General features: G+C 33.0%; 1 protein-coding gene across 1 annotated transcript in view; it reads left to right on the top strand.

Annotated features, from left to right (window-relative positions):
• The window catches only part of LOC145291462 (RING finger protein 17-like), a 191,442-nt gene that overhangs the window by 64,004 nt on the left and 106,912 nt on the right, over positions 1-20,526 (top strand). Inside the window, exons 9-13 of the mRNA XM_080137321.1 lie at positions 2,693-2,793; positions 5,095-5,161; positions 10,201-10,249; positions 12,974-13,109; positions 16,756-16,830. Coding sequence (XP_079993447.1) covers positions 2,693-2,793; positions 5,095-5,161; positions 10,201-10,249; positions 12,974-13,109; positions 16,756-16,830 — 428 coding nt within the window. The remainder of the gene's footprint in view (positions 1-2,692; positions 2,794-5,094; positions 5,162-10,200; positions 10,250-12,973; positions 13,110-16,755; positions 16,831-20,526) is intronic.

The raw sequence follows: 20,526 nt of genomic DNA on the forward strand, positions 1-20,526 counted from the left end.
GACGGACAGTTCAAGGAAAGAAACTCTGCTCATGTAATTTTAGTTTAGTTTTAGGCACAGATAAAGAGTGGGGGAAATTGTTGATTGTTGGAGGTAGACAAGTATTTGTTGCAAACATTTTACAGGGAGGGATCATAGATTGGTGCTCAGTCGAGCACCTATCATAAAAGTAATGATAGAGCAGAAACAGACTTGGAACATCTCTTCTGTGAGAAAGTAGAATGTAAGGAGGCAAAAAGGTCCTTGCCCACTAAATTTCAAAGACGGTTTTGTATCCTGTAAAAGCAGGAAAGTGTGTACTTCTTGAAAGCATTAGATGAAATAAATGGCCATTTGACCCCCAAAATTTTATACATCTGACATTATGCCAATTAAAAAAAAAAACCAACTTTGTGAGTGTTTATGTATTTTTCAAGTTTCACTCAGACATACAGCCATTTGCCCTTTATATAATAAATTTTCCGTTTGTCAACAAAAAACTTATCAATGGCCACTGCTTTTAATGTTTTCATGAGACAATGTCAAATTTAAGTCTTAATTTGTAAGAGAAAATGGTACTTGTACAGTTTAATCAAGACATTAAAAAATTAAAATATCGAAAAAAGCTTATATTGTAGGTATCCGTTTTGAACCGAAGATCTCTGAAAAAAATTTTATTTTATTTGATTGAGTAGTTTTTTTTATTGTTTTTTTTTTTTTTACAGTGAAAAAAAAGATTTTTATGAGAGCGCACTGAAGGTAGCATTTTTTTGAGTTTTTTGAACACGCCACAGGGAGATAACTCAGTTTAAAGCGCCGACACTCCCTCCTCATCTTAAATACTAGCTTTTCTTCCTAAAAATCGAAACATGACTACCTTTTGCTCAGTATCATAACAAATTGTTTTTTTACTGTTAAAAAAAAACAAAAAAATACTTGATCAAATTAAGTAAATTTTTTTTTCAGAGAACTTCATTCTATAACGGATATGTACAATATAACCTTTTTTCAATATTTTCATTTTTTAATGTCTTAATTAAACTGTACACGTACCGAGAAAATAACTCTGACTAAATCATGATTACATCTTAAAATAAACACTCATATTCTATTTTTTTAGAAAATTTTAATAAAACAAAACATTTTTGTTTTTTTACTAAAACTTGCAATTTTACTTTTATACACAACAAGCAGGCTGAATTGAAACTAAAACATCTAGTGTTATTTGTTACTATCCAAGCCACCAACAGATGGCTAACAAAACATTCAAAATTAAATGACAATTATGTATAAATGTATATTTGCGCATGTGTAGAGAAGCACTTTAAGCTGACTTACACCTGCAAAGTTGCAATTTTATGTTTTGACTCCTCAGCTACCGATGAAAACCAAATCAAATTTGTTCCACAGGTTCAAATTCCCTGTATATCAAGTTTCAAATCTGTAGACCAAAAATTGACAGGAGTTTGGTAGAGACCGTTTCTCAGACAAACAAGGGCAGTTATAGATAGATAACAAATCCACATTAGCTAAACTTCAAATTATATTGTGATTACTGAGGATCGTTATATTAAGAAGCACTCATATATTTTAAAACTCATTCAAATATTTGGTGTGTCAGTAATATGTAGACCAACAAACTAGAGAAAATGGCCGCTAAGTTTGAGTTTTATATATAAACTGAATCTGAAAGTGACCTTGTCTCTGTGTGTGTGGAACGATCTCTACTAAGCTACTCTTTAGTATACAGATTTTAAATTTAATGTATGGTCTATTCAGACCTGTGGAGCAAATTTGATTTGGTTTTTAGCAAAGAAAGATGCTAAGGGATAAAAATTGGAATTTGGCAGGCATAATTCAAACTAATATGTATCTTTTATACAGTGCAAATATACATTTCTACATTTAAGTTGGTTAATTTGATATGCATGCGACCGTAGCTCAGATGGTAACGAATAATGCTAGAGAGTTAAATGTTTTAGTTTCAATTCTAGCTGATGGTACCAAGTCATATTTTCAAAACTTTTGAAATCACTATTATGATATAAAGGATTTTCTTCAAGTGTGATGCGTAACTGTCCTGCTTTCACATGACTTTTTCACAGCCACTCTCTTTATCAAGCACTTGACGACAGTGAACAGTAACTCAATATAGACTTCCGGGTCGAATATGTGGGGAGACATGATTGGGCCTCTACTGAAATGCTATCATAGTTTGAAGGGTACAATAATCAATAGCAAATCGACTCTATAAAAATATATATGAATAAATTAAAATCATATTTAAGCATATTTTACGACCGGACACTGCTGGGCAGCCTGCTTATAAATTATAAAGGTTTCGTAAGGAAACTTTGCTTCACTCAAAAAGAAAAGAAAAAAAGTTTTTCATATTGAATGACGAAATCCATCTTTTGAACGTTTCCATCTCCAACCATCAATTGACTGTGAATAACAATTCAATGCACATGGTAAATTACAGATTTCACACTTCCAAGAATTGGTTATTAACTGACGCTTGGCAATCGATTGAATTATTTTGAAATTATCAGACAGCTTCATGACAAGTTGGAATATTATTTTTTATTCCTCATAAAATCATTTAAAAGACTTGTTGGACATATTCTAAGAACTCGGTGACCATTTTATTTCTCGCACACTGTGTCTATACGTTAGTAGTATGCCTATTTTATTTGTTTATGTTTCATTTTAGATGTTAACCACTCCTGTTGCTGAAGAGAAAGAAAAGATTTCTGCTACAATTAGGGAGATACAATCACATTTTCAGCAATTACATGCCAAATTGCAAGCAAGGTAATTTCTTTATTTTTTTCTGTGTGTGTGAAGGAGGTTATAGGATACTAAAGACACATTTATCACTAATCCTGCTTCATCAATAGATAAGATGATGGATGCCTTATGCACTCAGCATCTCAGGTGCTTCCGCCATGTATGACATAACACTTTTTCTGTGTCAACTCTGTAACCCGTCTGGATAATCACGGCTCTAGGAAGCATAGTAAATAAAGGAAGTCGTGCCATGAGTGCATAAAAGGTGATTTGACATACCTTGATTGACAATGGTAATGCTCTGCTGGTTAGTCATAATTAGGACTATGGCAACAGAATATTCTTTTCATTGTTTTGATATATATATATATATATATATATATATATCCAACACAGTTAATCAACTGAGAATTACATCACTCTATATAAAAGCATATAAGATATCAACGGATACACATGCAAGAGTCAAAACCATGAAAAAAAAATATGCCGTTATCCTAACTCTAGTAATAATTCCTGGGCTTACTTCATCCATTCTTAATTCATATTTTGGAAAGGGATAAAAAATATATGGTGGTCAATAATTGATGTATTGTCAAAATTTTAAGTGCATCTCTTAGAGCATCTACCAAAAAGCCATCCTAAACCTCTACCACAGTCTCCAGGCTGCATGTGACCTTGAAACATTTGTCCTTCACGGTGTTGGTTGGTTGTTTTTGTTTGATGGCATATCAACCTTTTTCAGGTTATTTAATGCTGGATCTAGTTATTTTGAGGAACGATTTTTAATGGAGTATATTTTTTTTAAGTCGGATTCTATTTAACCCATAGTTGGGACCCTAACAGGTACTACCACTGGGTCAGAGTGGACCTGGGAGCAATGGCAATTAAAGGATGGCTCCACACTCTCCAAGGTCCGCAAGGTGGGGCCTCACCATCGGATATAGTTTTAGGTCATATCCAGGACCCCTTCACAGTGTCTTTTGAGAGATGCATCATTGGTGTTGCAGGTACAGTTGGTCTCTTTCCCAACTGCATCCCATGTATAACAGACAAGTTGGAAAGCCAGATGTCGGAAATGATGAAGTCATGGAACTTCTCTAAACATGAATTCCTGGAATTTTCTTCAAGTGTGATGTGGAACTGTCCTTTGTCACAATGAAGTGGGAAAGGCAGTACACTGGGAATTATGTAGACAACTGCATCTTGGACACTCAGACAAATGCTACAAACACAAACTGGGTGCTGTACTTGAAAATGAAAGTCAAAATGTCCTATGAGACATTGAAATACAAACAGATAAACCCATCCAGGCAAGAAGACCAGATGCCACGATTGTTAAGATGTAAAAGTCCTGTCAGATCCTAGATGTTGACCTTTAGCAGAGAAGATCAAGGAGACGAATACACAACTGGGGGAAATACACAGAACAAGCCAGAGAGCAAAATAAAGAAAGTCTAGTTAATACAACTAATAGTAGGAGCACTAGGAACAATACCGAAAAAAAAAAAAAATTTGCAAGGAGAAAAGGAGAGATTAGAATCCGAGGGATGGCTGAGAAGATACAATGGATAACAATAATGAAAACTGCTGAAATATTAAGAAAAACCTTGAATGCAAAGACTAATACACATGAGCTACAGGCGCAAGCCACGTATATAGAAACTGCTACGGATGTAAAACACAAAGAAACCGCATATGAAACTGTAAAAAATGAAACTGCACAAATATAAGTTAAGCATTCCTATGAGAACTAAAACAGAAGTAAAAGAAAATGATGGAAGAAACACCGTTTGTGACATTGACTTTTTCGCAGCCACTCTCTTTATCAAGCGCTTGACAACAGTGGACAGTAACTCAATACAGACTTCCAGGTCGAATATATGGGCAGGTATGATTTGGCCTTTACTGGAATACGATCATAGCTTGATTTTCATTTGTTTACTTTCTCGCACTTTGAGTAGGAGTGCTCTCCCTTAATCGTCATCTTCTGACCTTGTGTCACATCTTCCCATGGTAAAAGATAACAACTTTCTATAAAAAAACTATCAGTTCTAAAGATCAGGAACAGTACAAAATCTAAATAAAAAAAAATCCCTCCATTGAAAACTTGATAGAATGTAGAGTAACCATGAAAATGGGGAAAACTCGATTGATTTAGAATCAACTTTGGTTTCATGATAATAATAATAATAATAATATGGGGTCTGCTTTAATGTCAAACACCATAATATTGCAAACACTATGATTAAAAGACATACACGTAAACACACGCAATTGTAATAATTGTTTTCAACTATTTTTTTTTTTACATTTCTTTTTCAGGGAGGACAAATTAATTGAAGATGCTCTGATGTTAATAAAACAAGACAAATCTCCATACAGTGAAATGGTAAATAATTCATTTGATGTAACTACATTGAAAAAAATACTTGATCGATATGCACTGGTGCTACCAGATCAGGCTGTCTGAAGATATTGGCTTCCTGTGAAGAAATGCACCTAACATTGATGCTTTTTGTTTTCTACTTCCTTTTGCAAAATTTAATTATGTTCTGCAAAACCAAAACGAAAAACAACCACCCAACTTTTCCCTCTTCCCATTTCCCCTTTCTCTTTCTATCTCCCCCATTTCCTGACTGGCTTCCTTACTTCAAATGTACCAAACATTAATACTGTAACCCTTTTCCCTCTCCCATTGCAAAACTTATTCATGTTTTGCAGGGCAGAGAACAAAAACGTTCAAAACAACCAAACCAAACACTACAAACAAACGAATGAAGATACAAAAAGCTTGAAGAATAAAAATCTTCTACAAAATAACTGGATGCAACATGGATTCAGCAGTAAATAACCCAAAAAGGGTTGATATGCCATAAAACAAAACGGTACTTGTACAGTTTAATCAAGACATTAAGAAATGAAAATATCGAAAAAAAAGTTATATTGTACGTATCCGTTTTGACATGAAGATCTCCGGAAAAAAATTTCACTTAATTTGATCGAGTAGTTTTTTTGTTTTTTTTTTTTACAGTGGAAAAACACGTTTTTATGAGAGCACATTGAAGGCAGACATCTTGGATTTGTTTTTAATTTTTGTTTGAATTTTAGAAACGACACGAGAAATCACTCTATGTAAAGCGCCGACACTCCCTCCCCATCTTTTAATACTAGCTTTTTTTCCTAAAAATCAAACCTTTTTCTCGGTATCATAACAAATTGTTTTTTCGCTGTAAAATAAAAACTTGATTTAGATGCATAAAAGTTAAACTTTTTCGATATTTTCATTTTTTAATGTCTTGACTAAACTTTACAAGTACCAACAAAACAACCAAACTAATCAATATGCAAGTTATTTTCATACTATTTCTGTACTTGTACTGATATTTTGTTTTTGGATAAGGAAAAATAACATGATAAAAACCAATACAAAATTTAAGAAAATAAGTTGACACCTACCAGACAACTATATATATATATATATATATATATACCTTTTGTTGTAAAAATCTAATGGATAAATATCTGAAGAAGTTGGTGGGGGACAGGATATTTTTATGGACACATAAATCGTAAAATTGCCTACCCATTAATGAAACAGCTGTAATGGAAAAAATCCAGAAAATAAACGAAGGTTATAAAAAAGAAAACATGAGTCTTTGAATTTTTAACAAAATTTTGCACTATATATATATATATATATATTAGTGGTGGGACGATTAATCGGAATCGTTAATCGGAAGAATCGTGCATTTTGGGAAATTGGAATCACATTGTTAAAAATACCTTAGATTTACGATTCTTTCATTATGATTCTCTTATATTTTTAAGTTGAACTGTTTGTTTGAAGTGAGATGAATGCTCAAAAATTTATGATAAAAACATCATAGAACTTTTCATAACATATTTAATATGATGTACAAGAATTTTATTAACTACTTTAAAGGTAATCTTTATTTATCTTTGAGTTTCGAAATTTCTTTGAATTTTTTTTCTTTCTTTAATTCTTTGAGTTAAAAGATTTTTTTTTTTTTTTACTTTTAGCTTAACTTGCTTTTATATTTCACCATTTCGTTTTTCAGTAATAAATGCTTCTCTACATTAAAAACCAACCTTGTGTCTAGGAAGTAATATGGCGGCTGAAAAACGTTTTTCAACCACCATAAAAGCATTACAATACATTTAAACTCTGAAGAATTTCCACCATGTGCACTTGTTCTTACTAGAGCTACAAATATGTCTTACTAGCAGGGTGACCCGATGTTGCCTGGGATTGAATGGTGATCAATGAATGCTTCACACTCACATATTTCTTATAATATATGGCTTTAACAGGGAATAGACACTCATTTTAATTGTTCATTTCAAGGCGTTAGGTTTTATTAGCAACACCTGCATACAATTGTTTTGGCCCATGCATACTGGTATACAGGTATATAATAGTTCTTAGTAATACCAACTGGGCAGTTTATTGGTGTTAAAAAAATGTATTTTAAAATTCTCAATTGCTTATAGACAAGTCTCCCTTATCAATAGGCCAGTATTCATGATTTTTTTTTTGTTTTATTCCCTACATATGCTATGAGTCATGTACACGTGCTTCTTATCAATATTTCATAGTTTCATAAAGTACACTTGCATATATATATATATATATATATATACTAGCCTGGGTGCCAGGCATTGCCCAGGTGTTTGTAGGTGTGTTGAACAAAAAAAAAGTGGTAATAGGCAGGCAGGCTCGAACCTGTGACGCGAAAGCGGAAAAGAAAGTGGCGTATGTAAGGGTGTTGGTTGAGCAACAAAAAAAAAAAGTGGTAGAAGGCAGGCATGCTTGCCCCCGTACCGCGAAGGAGGTAAAGAAAGTGAAAAAAAAAATGTGACGCGTTAGCTGTTGCACCCATCACCAAACCGGAAGTGATGTAGGTTTAAATTAAGGCTAGACAATCAAAAAGACACAATGACATTTGAAAATACTGGCGAGAAAAGCGACCCCTCCCTGTAGAAAAGTGCCCAGTTGAAGGTGAAGGAATTAATGTTTTTGGCCAATTTTCCGATATTTGTCGTCCGAAGGGTCGAGCTTAAAAATGATACTGATCTTGTGAAAATCCGTCGCCTTTGTCGAAAGTTTTAGGCAGACATACAAACATACATACAAACAGGTGAGATTTTATATATATATATATATACACACACACAATTTTTTTTACTATACACACACACACACAATTTTTTTTACTGCTTTTTTTTGTCATAGAAAAAAAAACTCATTCGTCAAAAGTTTGTTTGTCTGTAGGAATATACAATCGTTTTGGCCCATACTAGTACGTGTATATAAAGTTCACTGTATATGTTTTTATTTTTTCTTTCTAGTGGCTTTTTATTTTCTACGAGTTTAAACACCTTATGCCACACACAAGCTATATAATTCAGTCTCATTGATACAAATAACTAATCCAACTTTTAACACAAAATTATTTTATTAAAGTTAAGCGAAAAATTAAGAAATTTAGAGGTGCGTCAACATTTTATCTATCTATTTATATATATATCTGTGAAAGTGTCTGTGTACATTTCCCTATGCAATAACTCTGTCAATTTTCAGTCTACAGACTCGAAATTTGATATACAGGGTATTGAGATTTTGGAAAATCTTTTTAATCTGTTTTCGGACAGAAATTTGGCAGTTAAAGGGTCAAAGTTCAACTATTTAACCTTTGAGAACTCTACCAAACTCCTCTGCCAATTTTGGGTATAAACAATTGAAATTTTAGATATAGGTTCCTTGGACATGGATCTGACTTAACTTGATTTGAACCCAAAACAATAAATGTTATGGGGTCATAATAGGGGTCAAAGTTAAAAAAAAAATTGGACCTCTGTAGTCTCTACCAAATACTCAGACAATTTCTCGTTTAAGCATTTTAAATTTTACATAAAGAGTCTTCAGAGATAGAGCAAGCTTTTTAATTGATTTGGGTCGAAAATTTGAGCTACCAATAAATATATGTATGTATGTTTGCATGTCTGCCTAAAACTTTTGACGAAGGCGACGGATTTTCACAAGATCAGTATTGTTTGGAAGCTCAACCTTTCAGATGACAAATATCGAAAAATTGGCTAAAAACATTAATTTGTTCACCCTCAACTGGGCACTTTTCTACAGGGAGGTGTTGCTTTTTTCACCGATATTTTCAAAAGTCATCCCCTCTTTTCGATTGTCTAGCCTTAATTTAAACCTACGTCACTTCCAGTTTAGCGGTGGTCGTAACAGCAAAGACATCACGTTTTTTCTTGTTCTTTTCCTTCTTCAAGGTATGAGTTCGAGCTTGCCTTCCTACTACCACGTTTTTTTTGTTTTTTTCTCAACACACACCTCCAAACACCCGGGCAACGCCGGGAACCCATGCGCGGTGTGTATATGTATGTATATATGAACCCTTTTCGGGGTCAACGGCCAACTAGCACCGTGTATATTTGTGTGTATGTATATATGTGTTGGGGTGGAGAGGGCTCCCGTAAGCCGTAGTGAAGGCAACTTTCTAGGAGAAGCAAATCTCTGATTTAAAAAACCATAAAGCGGGAGACCAGTACCCGCATTAAGCTGGTCTGCAGTTTGATTTGTTGCTGGCTATCTTGCTCTTGCTTGTTGCTGGATCTCAACATTTTGAACCGAGAGAGAGACTTAGCTGTCGTACAAAGCTAAGACTCTGTAACATCATCTGTGTATAGATACTCCCTCAGGCATTTGGGCTTATGGATTTTAAATGTCTGAGGGAGTGGCACTCGTCTGACAAGATGTTGCAATCATCATATATATATATGTGTGTGTGTGTGTGTATGTATATATGTATATATATAAATGACCTCATCTGTCTGAGGCATGGTCTCTACCAAACTCCTGTCAATTTTTGGTATACAGACTTGAAATTTAATATGATGGGGATTTGAACCTGAGGAACAAATTCAATTTGGTCTTTAGTCGGTAAAAATAACTGCTAGGGGGTCAAAATTTTTAAAAAAATTGGGACTTGGTAAACATAAGTCAACTTAAAGTGCTTTTCTATGCACCTGCAAATATGCAACAATGTTATTTAACTTTCTATATGTTTATGGACATGGCTTTTAGCGTAACAAATAAGGCTGGAGATATGTTTTCGTTTCAACTCGAGCTGATGGCATCCAAGTCATTTTTTTTTTTTAAATTTTTATTGGGTGCACTCTAATAATCAACAGAGAATTGGCATTAAATAAGAAATCTGCATAAATTAAAATATATTTTAGCATATTTTATGATTGGACAATCCTGGGTGGCATGCTATTATTGATTACAAAACAGAATATAAAATTAATTTTAATTTTTTTTTTTTTTTTTTTTCGATTTTAATTTCTAGTTCTTTGAATGACCATAAACATGTTATTTGTTTTCAGAAAAAAAAAATGAATCAAGATTTAAGAGAGTTAGAAGAGACTTTGAAAGGTAAGTTTTTCTTTTCTTTACCAACTGTAGTTCTAATTGAATTTTCTTAAAATTCTACTGTTAAAGATTGAAGGAAAACATCTGGTTAAAATAACTGTTGGAGCCAATAAGAAATTATGTTTCTATTCATCTTTGTCATCCGATTTTGGTATTTACAGTGAGGTGAGTGACCCACACTTTCTCTCCGTACAGTTCCGTCTAAACGGTTGACATTAATCAGTGGTATACCACTTCTTATGCAGCTGAACCACATGTTCTTCAGTCTAGTGTCTTGATTATCCAAATGCATTATAAGGATTGACATGGCCAAACCATGTGAGATGCTGAAACCATAAGGCATCCATAATCTGTCTGTATCTTATGGTTATTGTTTCATATTTGTGAAGAATTGGTTGACAAAGGGAAGGCAACTCTAATAAAGATCGACAGGGGATTATCTCCCTTTCATCACCGAAATTTTAAGAGTGTATTAAAAGAATACAAAAATATCTATAGAAACCGTAATTTTTCTCTTTTTTTTTTTTTTTTTCCAAACAACAACCACCCAGACTGAGGACGGTCGAAGGCTAATCCGACTGAAACTCTGTACAAATAACACTCAAAATGAGAACAATAGTCCGATCAATACAAATAATATAAACATCGATGTGCATGCAAATGATTGATTAGGATAATGCAGCTAATTACGTCATTAGTCCCGTGTGGAAATTTTGTTTGGCAGAAATTAAAAGCGATGCATTGATTATATCTTGTATTTTTATCCACACTTTGTCTGAAAGCATGCACATCAAATTAGAAGTTTTTATATTGCACTCTTCATTTTCTGATGATATCTGTGTTTAAAAATACGACATCAAATCCGATGCTGTTGATGGTTATAAAACTTAATTGGAAATAAAAATCTGCACTCGTCTAGCTGAAAACACTATCAATAATTTCCCTCACTCTTTGTGTGCCTAAACCTAAACGTAGATTCCATTATCCTCTAGTGGCTTCTTGGCCATGATAAGTCATGATGCCTACATAAAAAAAAAAAAAGAATATGAACAAAGTTTCTTTCTTAGAACTGCACGCCTATGGAACTGTCTTTCGTTTGCCTGCTTTCCAGTTGACTACAATATGGTTGTTTTCAAGTCCAATATAAACAAGTTCTTGATGAGCCATTCCATTTAAGTTAACAAATTTACCAAATTTCCATTACTAACGATTACTATATTGTTCAATTGCCTACTGTACACTCTTTAACTCTTATCCTTGGGTGGCCTCTTGGCCTTGATAAGTGGTGATGCCTATGTGAAAAAAAAAAAAAAAAAAGACTGTCCTTTGTCAGTAATACTAAATTCCACAATCAAAGATTTTGGGTTAGATCTTCTTGCCAAGGTGAATCATCACAATATGAAATGCGTAACAAATACATCTCTTTCACAGACGTGAACTAATGGTCCAACGACTGAAGTTCAGAAGAAGCTTCCTCGGCTATGTTGAACCAATGTCTCGTATTAATGTCTCCGGAAGAGACCAGACTACAGCTGTAGACCAGACAGAGACTGCCCCTTTCTCCTAACATAGGAATCTCCTCTTTTGAGACCCTCCTTCTCGGTTCAGAAGCAAGTGGAAATCCCTTAACCACCTAGAACAAGAATGTTGTGATCAAAAGTTGCTAGTACGATATGGGCTACAGAACTGATGTAACCATCTGCAAATGTGGAGAGGAGGAACAGTTATAGTCGGCTAACATACTTCCTAACTTTCAGTGTAGTACTACTGAAAGCAGTGACAAGGCAAATCGGTTCCTTCACTTTTTTTCTCTCACGCTTATATATCCCCTGTGTATGTATTCATTTTATGTTTTTCCGATCATTCTTTTTTATTTAATAATCATTGAAAAGTTTTTTTGGTCTGATTTTAATTAAGAATTATTGAAATTAGTTTTGTTTTTATTTTATTTTTTTTTAAGAATTATTGAAAACACTTTTTAAAAATCTTTTAAAGCTATTTTGGGAATATTATGTATTGGATACGTATTGTATATGATGTTTAAAATTTTGTTATTTTGATTTCAATAATTTTGTTTTTATACTTTCATAAACATTATATAAATTCAAATGAAAAATTTATTTTTAAATTTAAAAAAAAGACTTTTTATAATTTGATATAAAATTTTAAATAAAATAAAATTTAAGCTTTTGTTATTTAAAGTGCAAATAAAAACTAATTGTGTTATTTTTATCTATAATTTTTATTGTATACTTTTCAATAATGTCCTCGCTTCATAATAGAAATACTGAAGAACAATAAAAGTGAAGGAACTAATTTGCCTTGTCACCACTTCTGGTAGCAGTACATAGGACGTTAGGAAGTACGTTAGGATCATATAATGAAAATTGCCTTGTCTACTGCCAAACCAATACAGCAAACATAAACGACTGCGCAAAAAATGGGAAACTGTTTTATGACCAAATACTTTAAAGAAACGCAAAGAAGGTGTTAACTGATGGCGCGGCTATCTCAAAAAAAGTGTTATAGTCGTTTATAAAACAATGGCATAATATTTTTTAAGCTAATGTTTCATATGCTGTTTTGCTCAGTAATAGCACCAACTACATATTAATGGAACAATGGCATAATATTTTTTTAGCTAATGTTTCATATGCTGTTTTGCTCAGTAATAGCACCAACTACATATTAATGGAATAATTAGAAATATTTTTTTCTCCCTTTCAGCTGCTCAAGAGGTTCTTGATAATTTGGGGGAAACCAGATCAAATACCCAAGAAATCCTTAATGCTGTCCTTAAAGCAAAAGACATTCCTTGTTGCCTATCGAAGAATGATAATTTAGTCTCCTATGACTCGGTTCGGTGAGTTTTCTCTTTATCTTTACACAATTAGATTTATGCTGAAACACTTTTGCTAATGAAAACACATCAGTCGATAATTGACAAACGGTATCTCGTGTTTATAAAATATGTATTACAGAATCTTTGTTTATTATATTGATAGGTGAAAGTACAGAATAGTTAAAAAGCTGCCCCCTTCCATGTTAAGAATGGCTTTTTAAATATTATTTCAGCATGGTCCTTAAACTACACAATTGTTTTTGTTTTTTATTGAAATTACCATATGATGACCGTTTTCGGTTATAATTACATGTTTATTCCTTTATTGTTAACTGAATATTGGCTATCGCTTTTGGTAAAAGAACAAAAAAAAAAAACAAAGGTTTTGTTCGGTATCTTAAAAATTAATCAGCATTTTCACAACAAAAAATAAAAACTTTAGGTTGTTAAAATTCTTATTGATGTGTAATGTGAGTCTTAAAGATTTAATTCAAATGACCTAAGAGGAAGATGAAAATTGGCAAATATAGACAGTTGTGTGCAGAACAGGAGATTTCTTTGCTTTGGTCACATTGAAAGAGTGTATAAGAATACTTCCGTGTCTCAGAAGTATTCTTATACAAGAGTTCTATGCTAACCTCTATGCCATCAGACAACCAGGACACACTCCAGCTCTTCATGCACTGAACACATCTGGGGAACATCCTCCACTCATCCTCCCATCGGAAGTGAGAGCAGCTATTAAGTGACTGATGTCAGGATCAGCTGCAGGGGAGGATGGTGTTACTGCAGAAGTACTACAGAGTGGTGGTGAACCCATTGTTGAGATGTTTACAAGATTGTTTAATAAGTGCCTCTCCAGTGGAAAAGTTCCAGATAAATGGAAGAATGCATCAGTGGTCATCATTCATAAGAAAGGAGACACTGCAGATATTAAGAACTATTGGTCAGTCAGCCTTCTGCCAGTGACATAGAAGGTATTTTCTTAGGTTTTGCTAAAACATATCCTAGGGACACTAGACAGTCATCAACAATGAGAACAAGCAGGTTTCAGAGCAATTTACTCCACCATCAACCATATCCAGACTGTCGGTCAACTGCAAGAGAAAGCCAATGAATACAAGATCTCATTGTGCTTTGCCTTTGTGGATTATGAAAAGGCTTTCGACTCTATAGAGTTTGATCCACTGTTCACTGCCATTGAGAACTAAGGGGTTGACTCTACATACGTCACCTTGCTGTACAGTGCTGCTTGTTGGGTTTTTCAGGGGTATGTACGTCGAGGGGGCATAAGGGTTTGTAATTTGTTGGAGAATCCACCATTAAAACAGGCAGAGGGATACAAAATTTCGTCAATGGTTGAAACTTAGATGACAGTTCAGGACCTACTGAGTAATAATGAATGGCCGATCAGCAAAATATGAAAATTGATTTTTAACTTTACTTGAAATTCTGCTCAATATCTTTTTCTAATTTTTGGTATTGATACATAGTTTTACCTAATATATAAATATATCAATGTTTTTACTTGGAATGCGATTTTCACCTGTACACCATACCATATAAGCACCACATTTCCTTATTCACTTTTATCCATTTACTTCCATCGTTTGATTTTTTTTCCTTGATAATGATGTTTAATGCTACATTTGTTTTTGAATATATAAATGCAGATGCTTGAATTTTATAAGGGTATATCTAAAAAAAACTGCATTGTTAGTAAAAACACTATTACGCACGTAATAAATTATTTAAATTAGTAAAAATTTAAATAATTATTAAAAAGAATGATCAAGCAGAAAAATAATTAAAGAAAAAGTAAAATTTACTGAATAATGCTGTTTTAATAGTTTTGTACTGCCAATTCCATATGACAGACTGACTTATCTCCCTTGTTTTCGATTCCCTTTTGCTATTTCTAATTAGAAAATGATGGATTGATAATTTTTAAAAAAAACTTTATTTTCCTCCAAATAATAGTTCTAGCAGATCTTCTATGTGATCCATTTTGGAAATTTTACTAATTTAATCATGACACATAAGTGCATACATATTTTTTTTTACTTAAAATGCTGCTGTTTATTTAAGAGGAAAATCTTTATAATGTACATATTTGTCATGGAACAAAGATGTTATATTCAAAAAAATTATGTAAATTGATACAGTATTTTTCTTTCATTTAAGAAAATCAAATTTTGTGATTTTTAGCGATTATTTTAGCAGCCATTGATAATCTCTTATTCTGGAGAGGTTAAAGCGAAAAAAAAGTCAATTTGAGTTGTCTGCATCCTAAACAAATATGGCTTCTACTAGCTCTCGCATTCAGCTTGTCGTAAAATTTGATTTTTTTTTTTTTTAATTTAAGAAAGAAAAAAACTACTTGATCAATTTATGTGATTTTTGGAATGTGACATCTATGACATCTTCATTCCATGATGAGTATGTACATCATGAAAATTTTTCGGTACTTTTGTTGTTTTTTTTAAGTAAGTACTTTTTTTTTTTTTTTTTCTTGTAGATATCCACTTATAATGCATAAGCACCAAAAGAGAAAAGAGATTTTGATACACACAGTAATACTTATGCTGTAACATTTTGATTGGTTATAGTCAGCTTACATACTTCCTAACTTCCTGCGTAGCTGCTACTGGAAGTGGTGACAAGACAAATCAGTTCTTTCATTCTAATTGTTCTTCAGTATAATAGAACCATGGGATATGGCATAATAAATTAGTAAGAAAATACAGTACAGTATATAATACATATGTATATTATCAAATAACAGCATATGGTGGGATAAATACTGTAACCAGGAGGCAAAAAAAGCATCGTATTCCACATTGTAACCTGAAAAATCCTAGGGCCACCATATATCCGGGTTCTACTGTATTTCTATGGTGAAACAATTTATTAAAATAAAAAAGAAAAGGACATTATCAAAAAATATAAAATAAATATTAACAAAATTATGCAGCTAAAAATTCTCTTTATTTGCACTTTTAATAGCAAAATAAAAAGTGTTTATTTTATTTTAAATCTTATAAGAAATATTTTCATGAAATTATAAAACATTTTTTTTTTTTTTTTTTTTACTTTTAAAAATAAGTCTTATTTGAATTTATAAATGTTTTTATGAAAGTATAAAAATAAAATTATTGAAATCAAAATAACAAAATTTCAAACATCATAAAAAAACGTATCCAATGCATAATATTTCTAAAATAGTTTTAAAATATTTAAAAAGTATTTTCAATAATTTTTTTTTTTTTTTTTAAGTGTACGAAAAGCTTTTTCAATAATTCCTAAAAAATAAAACTAATTACAATAATTCTTAATTAAAATAAAACCGAAAAAAAATTTTCAATGATTATTAAATAAAAAGAATGATCGGAAAAATGTAATGAAAAAAGATTATATGCACAGGGGAGATATAGGTGCAAGATAAAAAAAAAAAAAAAGTGAAGGAATCGATTTACCTTGTCATTGCTTCCAGTAGCAACTATGCCGGAAGTTAGGAGGTACGTTAGCTGACTATAACGTTTTGATTTAATATTACTTTGGATGTAAGTTAATTTGGAGAGTATAAACTATGTAATTTTTTTTACTTCTTGTCTATGTTTGTATGAAATAATATGCATCATCTAATATTGTTGTTTTACTTTCATAGCTTCCATCTGTCAACTGACTGTATTTCTGATTTTATCAAGAACATTGGAAAACTTGAATGTGACTCACATTCTATGTAAGTAAATGCTGATTATACAATTTCAAAGATCTTTTTTTATTAAATGACAAGCAGGCTGCCTGGCATTGTCCGGTTGTAAAATATGCATAAATATTATATTTTAATTAATACAGAAACTGAGACATGTGCATGCGAGTTTTTTTTTTTTTTTTTTCTAAACCGTTCACTTCTTGTAAATTAATAAAAGGAAAAATACTCGAGCTGAGACCGAAATCAAAACCTAATGTCAGTGAGTCAAGTATGATAACCATTAGACCAGCATGACACGATCTTTAAAAGGTGTTTTCAAACAACTTATTCGTAACATAAGTAATCTGTAATGTGAACTATTCAGGCATGTGCATTCGTGAAACAGCAAACAGATAAATAAAAATTTGATGACTCTCATGTAGCAAATTTTTCAATTTTGACCCATTAGCAGCCCTTTTTTTCTAGATGAAAATGGATTAAAAAGTTTTCTACATGTCTGAATATCCTATATACCAAATTGCAAGTATGTAGATAAAAAATTTTTTGAAAATATAAGTTGAGAAGTGTCCTCACACACATTCATATAGTTTTATCCACAGAAAAATATTTTTGCATTTGTAAGACTAAATGTTTGCTATGTGATATTTGTGTTTAATCGTACACATCAGACAGTACTCCAAGTCATCATTGTTTCTTCACCAATTCCACACAAATGCAAAGGGTTTATTACAAATGGAAGATTTGTTAGTATACAATGTGGTTGGTTACAGAAAACCAGAAATATACTTTTAAAATATGGATTACTACATCAGAAAGAGAGAGAGAGACTCTATTTAAGATTGTGCGCCTCCCCCCTATCTCAATTTGGTCCGACTGACGGAGATGTAAGCTTTGCTTAACCGAGTGCAGACTGTTGCTCACAGATTATAGATGCCTCTAAAACAGTGATCATGTTCTTGCTGATTGACCAGCATACCTAGCAAGCACTCATACTGGATAGAATTCAACTGCATAACGTGAATTCCTTTGTCTACCTTGGCTCTACTATCACACAGATTAGGCCAACAGCAGTTGAGATTGGATGGCAAATAGGAGCAGCATGGTCTGCATTCTTCTTTCTCAACTGATCCCTGTGATCCTAATGAGAAATAGGCTTGGACACGAAGGGACACATCTATCAGGTATCAACCCACCATACACTGGCTGGTGATGAATAATTTATCAGGATTGTGATCTGCATTGACTTAACATTGGCTGGTGATAACTTTTCATTATCCATTTGAAACAATTGTTTATTAGGCATTTCAGAATATTCAATTTTCATAAGAGAATTCAGTATGATAATGGTTGATGCAATTTGGAATATTCCATTTTTAAGAGAATTCAATATAATAAGTTAGTGGGATTTGGAGTAATCTATTTTTATTTTAAAGAATGTTTAGGATGATAATGGTCGAAGTGACAAGCGTAATAATATATAGATAATAATAATGATACTAATAATATACTAGTGGGGGTACCCAGTGTTGCCCGTGTGTAGAGACGTTTTATGGTAAGTATACTGAGCAACAGATCCCTAAAAAAATTAACCAAATTTAAAAAATATGGAAATAGCACCCATGTGAGTACAAACAAAAAAAGTAGCTGCAGTAGCCAGGCTCAAACCTGTAACGCGAAAGAGGAAAAGAGGGTGAAAAAAAGCCAACCGTTTAGCCCTCGCGCCCACTGATGGCAGCAGGTTTCAAAATAAGGCTAGTCATTGCAAGGCATATAATAACTTTGCAAAAATGTTGACGAAAAAAGTTACCCCTCCTTGTAAAAACACGACCCAGTTGACAGTGAAAGAATGAATGTTTTTGGCCAATTTTTTTGATATTTGTCGGCCGAGTGACTGAGCTTTCTAACGATACCAATTTTGTCAGTGTTCGTTGCGTGTGTTGAAAGTTTTAGTGAGACATACAAACATACACACACTAACAGACATTTGAGATTTATATTACAGACTAGTGGGGATACCCAGCGTTGCCCAGGGTGTGGAGAGGTTTTATGGTAAGATTATTGAGCAACAGAGCTCTAAAAAAAATGTTTCAAACAAAAAAGAAATTAATCAATCCCCTAAAAAAATGTAAATAACTGTGAGTACCCATGCTAGCGCAAAAAAAAAAAAAAAAGCCGAGAGACTAAGCTTTCAAACGATACCAATTTTGTCAGTGTTGGTTGCGTGTGTCATACAAACATACACACTAACAGATATTTGAGATTTATATTATAGAAGAAGACTAGTCTGGGTACCCGGCGTTGCCCAGGTGTCAAAGTATGTCTAAAGGGGTTGGTTGAGCAACCAAAGCCATAAAAAAAAAGAAATGAATTAAAACAACTCAAAATAGCAGTGAGTACCCGGTACGAGTGCAAAAAAAAAAAAAAAAAAAAATTAGGAGTGGTAGGCAGGTTCGAACCTGTAACACGCAAGAAGAAAAGGAGGTGAAAAAAAGCAAACGGTCTTATCGATGCACCCACCGCCACAATGGTGATGTCACAGATGTTCAAAATAATGTCTGTTATGCGACGTAATGTCTTTGTTGCGCGGTGTGAATGACTTGCAAAAATGTCAACGAAAAAGTGACTCCTTCTTGTAAAAAATGGCCCAATTGATGGGGAAAGAATTAATCTTTTTGGAAAGTTTGTCATCTGAGAGGCTGAGCTTTAAAACGATACCAGCTTTGTCACGGTCCAATGTGTCTGTCGATAGTTTTTGGCACATACAAACACACACACACACATTTTGCCTTTTATATTATAGACTAGCAGTGGTGGCCGGCGTTTGCCTGGGTGTTTGGAAGTGTAAAAGAACCAAAAAGAAAGTGTTAGTAGGCAGGCAGTTTTGAACCCGTGACGCGAAGGCGGAAAACCTGAAATCTTACCATTGTGTTACGACGACATAGAAAGTGAAAAGCGTTTAAATTTAGCGATGTCAATCAAAAGCTGTTGACTCACTGATAATTAAGTCAGCAGTCTTCCCAGCTCCCAGGTATTCAAATGAATAGCAATTGTCTGATATGAGGGGTTTTCCACACAGTGATCAAAGCTAATTGCTTTCTGGAGGTCCCCGGCACAAAGCTGGAAAACTGCCTTTGCTTTCGTTAGTTTCGCTTTTTTTATATGAAAAACATGCAAGCGGGAATTTTATAAAAGTCGCTCAAATAAAAGATGGAGATGACCTCGTTTCGTAAATCAAAGATATTATAATCTAGGGAGTATATAAAAAGTTGTAAGACGTGGTACCCCCCCTGCTAAAAAATACATTACAATATTACCAAGTGAACAAAACTTCAAAATCTCAGTAGCTTCATTATCTAGGTATGCTGTCCACACATCTGTGTTCTCATTTGTCCACATAAGCTGATTTTATTTTTAGGTTACATATTACTAATAGTTAAATAATTTACACAAAAGTATGTTATTGTATTACCAATAATTAATGAAAATTGACTCGTTAGAATTCAAATTTTGATTTGGCAGCTTAAATGCTATTTAGGTCTGACTTTTGAAGTTTGGTAAAATGATTCTATATGTTAGACTAGCAGCGGAGGAGGGGGGCACACAAAATAACATGCTTTCGTATTAATATATAGATTACTCGGTTTCTAAAATGTTTAAATTTAACCTTACAAAATAATGCTTTAAAAAGATCCTTTTATTAGATTACAATATATTTTTCCAGTT

The sequence above is a fragment of the Euprymna scolopes genome, chromosome 12 (assembly GCF_053919585.1).
Source record: "Euprymna scolopes isolate OS-2025 chromosome 12, ASM5391958v1, whole genome shotgun sequence".
Taxonomy (NCBI): Eukaryota; Metazoa; Mollusca; class Cephalopoda; order Sepiida; family Sepiolidae; genus Euprymna; species Euprymna scolopes.